The following is a 10,000-nucleotide window of genomic DNA, read 5'->3' as shown; positions in this document are numbered from 1 at the left end:
CGAGAGAAAGGGAGAGAGAGAGAAAGAGAGAGAGAGGAGGCCTGAGGCTGTACTGTACATGCATGACATCTCTGTGTGGCTAAAATCTGACTCAGTGGCGCTGTACCTCTCATTCCCCCAAATCTCTGAGTTAAAAAGAGACTCCAACAACAACAACAACACCAACAACACCAACAACAACAACAACAACAACAACAACAACAACAACAACAACAACAACAACAACAACAACAACAACAACAACGCAGCAGCGGCAACCAAAACACTCCTAAATCTGTCCTGCTGTTCGAGCTTTAAAAAAAAGCATTCCATTCACTGACTTCGCTCAGTGAAACATTTTATGAAATGACATTCTGTTTTAAGATAATTGCAGCCGCTCCCGTTATCCATGCATTTTCATTTTCTAGATGGGGGTTCCTGCCCCCCCACCACACACACACACACACACACACACACACACACACAGTGGTGGACGAAGTACACAAATCCTGTACTTGAGTGAAAGTAGAGATACATGTACACATGGTCAAATGTTACTCCAATAAAAGTAAAAGTCCTCCTTTTACATTTCCACTTGAGTGGAAGTACAAAAGTACTTGCCTTCAAATGTACTTAAGTATTGAAAGTAAAAGTCCTGAAATATATTATGACTAATACAGTTGCATTTACTATTGTTGAAATGATTCAGCACAGACATAGGCATTCATTGAGCCTTTCTCCTCCATTGAAGGACAAAATCAGCTAATAATTGTTGTATGTAGAAAGAACTAAAAACAAACTAATGTGATATCTTAGATACTTCAAAGTAACCTCTTTTTTTGTTGAATGCTTTACACTTTCAGACCAAATCAAGATGTTCCCTTTTGTGTTTGTGTCAGATACATGAAAAAGCGACTTAGGTACAGTAATTGAGTAAATGTACTCAAGTAATGTCCACCACTGCACACACACACACACACATTTTAACTACTTTATTTATGTCCACAATTCATAATAAATGTACATAAGGACATACATGTTACAGATACAGAACATTGCTAAGGCATGATCCACCAATGATGTCTGATGACAATCTCAAACAGCAGATTTATGGATACACACAACACCTTCTTCTCCATATGGCGACTTCCAATAATGGAGGATATTGAGCAGTATTTGGCAATTTGCTTTGCCCTTGCTTTTGTGAAGCCAACTATCCTGAGACCCCTAATGACAAGCCTATGCACGTGGCCCAGGCTGCCGAAGATAAGTACCAGATATTGACATTTGTAGCCAAGGCCAGTTATTTGCTGTACAAGAGGGTGGTATTTTACTAGCTTTGTTAAGTAAGCCTCCTCTAGACATGAATCAAAACAGCAACCTACCTCCAGGATGAACACATCCCTATCATGCTCATCAATGGTTATAATATCAGGCCTGTTGGCATTTAAATCAGAGAAAACAGACATTGTAGAACACCTGGAAAACATTTGTTGTCTAACAACACAATTTACATGTATTGACACATTTGGAGAAAATAAGGATGATAAGTGTCCAGATATAATGTCCACAATCCTATCATGCCTGGATACATAAAGACTTTTGTAAAAATGACAGCCATTTAATATGTGTGACATGGATTCTATGATTTGCTCTTGTCCATGATGTATACACAATGGTGAGTGGGAACGAGGATACCAGATTGACAGGTTAACCTTGTTGGGTATACCTGAAGCCTAGCTTTGACTGTAAATATTAGTATGTCTTCATCAATAGATGAATTGTGAAACATTTTGTGTGAGATTGAGTGATCTGCAAAAAAGGAATAGAGCTGCACATCGGCCCACAGCCGATGCCGGATGTGAACATTCAATGCAATTTCTCCATTGACAACTGCGGTATAAGCCATAAAAACTTAACTGCACGGATGTGAACATTCAATGCAATTTCTCCATTGACAACTGCGGTATAAGCCATAAAAACTTAACTGCACGGATGTGAACATTCAATGCAATTTCTCCATTGACAATTGCGGTATAAGCCATAAAAACTTAACTGCACGGTAGACTTAAAACCAGCTACGGCTGTACTAAGCGATTGTATATGCTCCTATAGACACCAAGAGTTCATGGGGCACTAACCTTGTTTTGAGATAAATGCCTTTTATTCGCGATCTCTTGGATAAGTACTTCATTACCCACAATCCTGAACAATCCCACAATCCCACAGTGATGCCTCTGATTGGTGGAAAGGCCGTTATGGTCATAGTTGGAAACTTTCTCTGCGAAAAATATTGACAAAGATGGCGGAGTCTTTTACTGCCTATGGCGAAAATCTTAATGTGATTAAAAACTTTCTTGACGAATATTGGTACTTGTATCAACAAGGATTGGGGTTTATACATCACACAAACTTAGTCAGGGCCAATACACTATCAAATAGACCACTGTAAATGTTAGTTTAAACACTCAAACTTTTCAGGTAGCCGACAGGATAACCTTTAGCATTTCCGACATTGTATGTCATTACATAATGCAGCTAACATTAGCCTACATGCTGCAACACAGGTATGAAATATATTATGTTTTAGTGAGTGTCCAAAGGGGTGAAAGCCACTTTAAATCAGGTCACATTATTGACTGTTGTGTGTCCGAGAGTCAGTTTGTGGGTTTTGTAAGGGCCAGCATGAGGGACAAGACCTACAAAGTTGTGGTGAGTTAAGCAGGGAGGTTGGTAACGTTAATGCTGCTAGCAGTGCTAGTTAACATTAGCTAGGCTACTGTAGCCTTCATACTGTATGATTCATATCAATCATTAACCTAGGAATACTTCTTCGTGCATTTAATGAACATTTTGTGTAATAATTCACGGCAAATTAATAAACTGAATATGGTGGTCCAAGAGCAGACCATGCACCAGTCCATGCATCAGCCTGACTGAGCAGTGATGACAGCATAGGATGAGTCAGGGTAATGTTATGAAGCACTGCCGTTAACGTTAACCGCTTTCACACACACACGATATAAAATACACGATGATAAATATAAAATTCAATATCAAAACACTATTATTTACACGATTACTCCTGAAATAACTGCTATTAACTGCACATTCACTATATAAAAATCACTGTTTGGAGGAAAGGGTTCGCGTGCTGTCGCAGGTTGGAAATGGCAAAATAAATCGCGCCGATTTTGCCTATATTACTCAGTGAGGCGCGGTGGTTTATGGGATGAGTAGTTCCTTCGCTCGGAAATGAAAATATGTACACAGTCTTGTACCTTTGACTTTTTTTGGATTTTCTCTTCGTTTTTTCACTCGAAATGACATGTTGTATGCTTATGAGTTATGCCGTAGCTGGTTAGCCCAAGACATGCTGTAAAACTCTTTAGATACGGATTTTTCCAAACGTCAATGGGACAAATGAATGGGAATCTTACATCCGGCACCTAACCGCATTTTGGCTGTGGGCGGGACTGTGCAGCTCTATACATGCAAGCTTTCCTTGGAGTTTGAGTCCTCTCCAATGTATCTGACGCTGCTGGTGTTTGATTGACAGCAGAGACGCGCGACTGTTTCCAGGTGGAAGTGAATAGCGCAGACCGTCTTGCACTACTGTTGCACTCACAGTGATGTTTGTATCCTTAATCATTACTTCATGTGGTGTAACATGTGTGGCATCGACTCCAGACCACTGCAAGTCAACACCAGTCCAGTTGCAGAGATCGTTGAGATCAGGCCAGTCCGACCTGACCCCAAAACCGGGGGCATGGGTGTCGAGTTTACCGTTCGCTTTCTTACGGAATCCTAGAAAGCTGGGTTCCGAATCTTGGGCGAGGGGGACCTTGCGCTTCCCAGGGTGGAGAAAAAGGGCAGCAAGGGCCGTTTCTCTTACGCTTCCCAAGGTGGAGAAAAAGGGCAGCACGGGCCGTTTCTCTTACGGTGCTATCGCCATTGTTCAGCATGCTAAGCAAATGCGACAGCCTAGTGGCAATGTAAGTCCACTCAAAGTCTGGAACTCCTAGGCCCCCCTCACGTCTGCTGTGATGAATGACATCGCGGGTTGTGTGACTGTTCAGACCGAGCCATCCTCTCACTGCCTTAACAGTTTTGTTGTTTAAGTCCTGCAAAACTTTTCTTGATATGCACATTGGCGAAGAAGTGTTGCACTTTTGATAGAGCTATCTGTCTGATTGCATCTATTTTCATAAACAGTGGCAAGGGGGATTCGTCAAGGGGGTCAATTTTTTGCAACCTTGTGGTGTATTCAGTAATTGTGTCCTGTATTTGTTGGTCCCAGTCGCCAGCAACGTTAAATCTGTGTCCAAGATAAGTGTACGAATCATGTCGGGAATTGAATTGTGGGTCACGGTCAGATTTTGACCGGTACCACCTGTTTCCACCGCTCCTCCTCTCGTAAAGCACTGCGCATTTAGACTCCTTTACTTCGAGACCCGACCACTTGAGGAAGGAGTCTGTCTTGCGCACACACACACACAACCCCTTCAGACTATGTAATGCGATGCTCAGAGATGTACATTTGCATTGTCCTCTTTAGAAGCGTCAATGACCACAGCACAGGTCAGAGGCACACGGGGATTACTGTAGGGAGACCAAATCCAAGGTTTTAACCTCAAAGGCAGTTTTTCTCAGAGCAGGGACAAGGCTTTGTGGATGCACCATTAGTTCAGGGACAATCATGATAAAAATCCTTCAGTCTTTTAGTATGAGTGTGTGTGTGTGTGTGTGTCTTTGGGCTTATTTTTAGTGTGCTGTGCATTTGTGCATGGTTTAGTGTTCAACAGCGTGTGTCCATTTGTTGATAGGTGACTTTGATTAGATTATACATACTCTGTGATGTGTGTGTGTGTGTGTATATGTGTGTTTGTGTGTGTGTGTGTGTGTGTGTGTGTTTGTGTGTGTGTGTGTGTATATATGAGTGTTTGTGTGTATGTGTGTGTTTGTGTGTGTGTGTATATGTGTGTGTGTGTGTGTATATGTGTGTGTGTGTGTGTGTGTGTGTGTATATGTGTGTGTGTGTGTATATATGTGTGTGTGTGTGTGTGTGTGTTTGTGTGTGTGTGTGTGTGTGTGTTGTGGTCTCCTGGGAACACCAATGCGGGAGTGCTGACTGGATACAAACGTATGGTTTAAGCAATGCCCTCGGCTCTGTGAGAGGGTTCCCCACTGTAAACAACAGGATTTTATGTCCATGTTTGGACTGATCCTGGGTCAGCTGGGGAGAGATTTTCCACAAATCTACTCCCCACTCACACACTCACACTCACACACTCCCCACTCACACACTCACACACACACTCACAGACACACACACTCACACTCCCCACTCACACACTCACACACACACACACACTCACACTCCCCACTCACACACACACACTCACACTCCCACTCCCACTCACTCACACACTCACACAAAGCCTGTATCCGCCACTCAAACTTGTAGCACGCTCTAGAGCAGGTTTGCGTTTTATTCTTATGATGAAAGAATGAATGAAGAGCACTGTCCTGAAGCACTGATGCAATATCTACATTTCCAGCACCTTGCACACTGCAACGTGTAGTCCATCTGGCCTCTGTTCTGGTCTGCAGATACGCCACTCCGTCCAGCATCTTGTTTCTGTTTATTGTCAGTTATTTGTTAATTTGTCTGTTTATGTCTTGATGTCTGTGTGTGGAGTGTTTTGGGTTGCACTCATAAACTTACCTCTTACCTTACCTTACCTTACATAGTGGCTCTTCCAAAAGATCTACAAAATGCATGTAAACCAACTGAATGAGGATCCTCGCTGTTGACTGTTGGCTCAAAGTGTGCATTGTAGTGCATTCAAATACCTTCAGATACTCTGGCTCTCTCTGGCTCGTCTTAAACAGCAGCTGCCCAACCCCACCCCCACACTCCCTCTGCTGACAACCCCCCAGCCCCCAGCTCACACACACACACACCACCCAACACACACACACCACCACCAAAACAGATGACATCAGCCCTGGGTGCTCTGAGCCCCTCCATTTTTAGAAGGGAGCCATGACTCCCTCAGGCCCTCTCTGCGGGCTGCACCTCTCCAGCTCACTCTCTCCGAGCCCCTGTGAGCTCATCCCAACAAATCCCACGAGGCCGTCTGAGGGGCGGGTGGGAATGGGGTTTCTGCATGGGCGAGATGGGGCTGAGTTTGGGAGAGAGGAGAGTCGTCTTCAAAAAACAAACGCGCCCTCAGAAGGACATGCACGTGCCCCAGAACCTAACCCCCCCCCCCCACACACACACACTCTGACAAGAAACATGTTGCTTTGGTCTCCTCCTCCTCTCCTCGTCTCCTTCTTCGGTGTGAGTGCGTCTGCGGTCTGCATCACTTTTTCCACTGTGCTGGAAAAACCCTCCGTCCAGTCAGAGGTGATTTGTTTTAGGTTGAGAGGACGGCTCTGGTGCGATAGCCAGCCCTCGCTCATGTTTATCAACTCTTTATCATCAGAGTACACACACACACACACACACACACACACACACGCACACACACACATACACGCACACACACACACACACACACACACACACACACACACACTACATCTGTTTCAGCTAAGCCTCTCCTATCCGATAGGGACTCCCTGCAACAAGCGCATGAACGCACACATACACACACACACTTACTCTCTCACACACACACACACACACACACACACACACACACACACACTGCACACTGCCACTGTAATAGAACAGTGTACGTGCCTAAACCCACTGATGCATAATTTATATGTCATACAAAATTGCAGTATACATACTACACACACACACACACACACACACACACACACACACACACACACACACACACACACACACACACACACACAATAATTCCCATGTGACACTAATGATTTTCCTATTTCGGCCTCTCCTCTGAGTAAGACGCCTAAAGCATGAGCTTCTCTGGTATTCCCATGAGAAAAAGCAGGAGGCTCCCTGTACAGGCAGAGCAAAAAGCTCTAAATGTGTCTGTGCTTAACTGTGTCTCTTTGGACTGTGTGTGTGTGTGTGTGTGTATTTGTGTCTATGTGCTCATGCATGCATGCATGTTTGTGCGTGTGTGTGTGTGTGTGTGTGTGTGTGCATGTGTTCATGCATGTGTGTGTGTGTGTGTGTGTGTGTGTGTGTGTGTGTGTTTAGGTGAAGTGGAGTGGGAGCCTGGTGGAGTATAGTCTGGAGGGGGAGTTCCCAGAGATGCTCTTCACCATCAGCAGAGATGGAGTCATCTACCTCAACGCCCCCCTTGACCGAGAGACCCAGGACCAGGTGAGAACAGAATGCACTGGTCCCGTACACACACACACACACACACACACACACACACACACACACACACATACACACACACACACACACACACACACACACACACACTGTGTTGTTGGATGTGTTAGTTTATGGATGTGTATTAGAAATGGAGACTATTGTTGTCAGTTTCCTGTATTGGATCTGATTTACACTGCAAATCCCTGGAATGTGATGCAGATCGAGTCTGGAAGCCAGCCCAAAATTACCCCGTCCACTTAATATGAGTTTGGGGAAATTTGGTCTGGAGTTACTCCATTAAGAAGTCTCTATGTCCGAATCAGAGGTGTTCGGGCCAGTAAAATTGTCTGGGTGGGATTTCTACGATAATGGACAGATGAACAGTGACATGGTCATTCATGTCATCTTAGCACACTTCGGTTGATTTTGTTTACAAGAAAAAGGCTGTCGCTAGAGAAGCAAGATGTTAAGAGTCTACTATCATGTCTGTTGTACATAATATCGACAACATAATAACTTTAAAAAACAAATAGAGAACAGTGATTAAGGCATTTGTCGAAAAGAAAGATGTTTTTTTTCGTTCTTCCTACAGGGTTCACATATATTGTTTCTCTGATTGTAGGTCTATATCCAATCATGTGCAGAGGCATTTTTCCTCCCCTGTATCGGTTGAAACACCCCGTAATCCAGTGGTTCTCAACCTGGTGTGCCGTGAGGCAAAGTGAGGTGTGCCGTAGAATTTTGTGGAACCCAATGCATCTATACAGACTCATGAAACAGCCTTAATCAACATCATGTGAGCATATGTCTATCACTGTGGTCTCAGCTCATGAACACACTGTAGAGAAACATAATGTGTGTGATATACTTTACAATCAGTACCCATAAGCCATGTGCCTTGGCGTTTTGGTTTGATGTTTGGTGTGAGCCTTAGCCCCAAAAAGGTTGAGAATCTTTGCCATAATCAAATCCAAATGCGTGCTACCAGACTAGCGCAGACCAAGAATAGAAGAAAACAAGAGTCTATCTTTTCCCATGTAGAAAGCAATATATCTCAGAACTTGTGCTTTATACCTTAAAAGCACAATACCAGTATGACAGATAGAGAGACGGGAATAAGCAAAGTGAATAAGAAACAGACAGAGAGAGAGAGAGAGAGAAACAGACCAACAGAGAGATAGACGGAGAGATAGACAAAGAGACAGAGAAAGATGGAGTAGACTGTCCATCATTTCAAACTGACCTGGGCAGGATGGGTGGAAATGATTGGCTAATCTGGCAGTGCTCCGGGTTAGTCTTAAACAAACAGGCCTTCAGTCTCTGGCTCTGACCTCCTGACGTCACGGGGGCCCAGACACACTGACACAGAGCAGGCCTACAGCCAGAGGGGGGCCGCATCAGGGCCCGCTGTGGGCCAGAGTCCGCAGCCATGAGGGTTATCTGGCCCTAGTGGAGCATCACAGAGCACAGCTGCTGCTACGGAGAGTGCTCTGACATACACACACACACACACACACACACACACACACACACACACACATACACACACACACACACACACACATACACACACACACACACACACACACACACACACACACATACACACACACACACACACACACACACACACACACATACACACACACACACACACACATACACACAGTCTGGCCAAAGTTGATTAGTGAAAGGTTTGACCAAAGACAACCAATAGCCAAGTCAAACAATCCCAGGGGCCCAGACAGACACAGAGCAGGCCTACAGCCAGAGGGGGACAGCGTATGTGTGTTCTGTGCGTGCGTGCGTGCTTGTGTGTGCTTGTGTGTGTGTGTGTGTGTGTGTGTGTGTGTGTGTGTGTGTGTGTGTGTGTGTGTGTGTTTGCCACATGCACATTTGCAAGTATAGTGTGTGGAAGTGAAAGTGAGTAGGGAAGGCATCTGTGTAAAATGTAATAATAAAAACACACAGAGGATGACAACACATGTCTCAACCTGCCCTCATGTGACAGGAGTCAAGCAATGTGTTTCGCTCGATGGTGTTTTATGCCCCCAACGTCGTCTTCCATGCAGTGCTGCCACCGTCGACTTAAAGGCATCTAATCCTAAACCTAACCCCAACCCTAACCCTAACCTTAACCCATGTCTAACCCTATGCCTTCCAGACAGCGCTGCCTTGAAGACAATGTTGGGGGCATAAAACACCAAGAAACATGTCTTTCTCTCAGTACGTTTACATGACCAAAACAAAACTTTTTACTGTAAATGCATGTAAACATTTTAGGACAAGTTCTTTTATCCGGACTAACACACCTAGACAGTCCGATGGAAGCTAACTACCGCATGTATACACTCAAAAAGACTCAAATCCGACTCTGGTAGGCTACTTATACAAGCACTTATAATAGCACATCAGTCCTCAGCCTTTTTAGCTTGGTTAGCAAACTAACCACTTAAGCCTTATGCCACAACGCTACATACTCATAAGCTGCACCTTCTTTCATTCATATATGAATTTACATAATAACATACATGTCCTTACGAACATTTTCAACAAGTAATGTCAACTATTTTATTATTTTTTACTGATAATGAAAAGTTTGCTAGTTAGCAAGCTAATGGAGCTAATACGGAATGTTTTGGTGTTTTTGTGTTTGTAAACAGGAAGGGGGGCCATCTAGGCTAGCAGAATAAGACATTTCTG

General features: G+C 44.1%; 1 protein-coding gene across 1 annotated transcript in view; it reads left to right on the top strand.

The window, feature by feature from the left end:
- The window catches only part of cdh16 (cadherin 16, KSP-cadherin), a 72,033-nt gene that overhangs the window by 31,616 nt on the left and 30,417 nt on the right, over positions 1-10,000 (top strand). The window contains exon 7 of the mRNA XM_076287978.1: positions 7,172-7,297. Coding sequence (XP_076144093.1) covers positions 7,172-7,297 — 126 coding nt within the window. The remainder of the gene's footprint in view (positions 1-7,171; positions 7,298-10,000) is intronic.

The sequence above is a fragment of the Alosa pseudoharengus genome, unplaced genomic scaffold, assembly GCF_046254945.1.
Source record: "Alosa pseudoharengus isolate Yale_2024_CS ecotype anadromous, Long Island Sound unplaced genomic scaffold, YU_APseudo_1.1 YU_APseudo_1.1_scf_16, whole genome shotgun sequence".
In the NCBI taxonomy this organism is placed as follows: domain Eukaryota; kingdom Metazoa; phylum Chordata; class Actinopteri; order Clupeiformes; family Clupeidae; genus Alosa; species Alosa pseudoharengus.
This window is presented reverse-complemented; position numbering and strand designations above follow the sequence as displayed.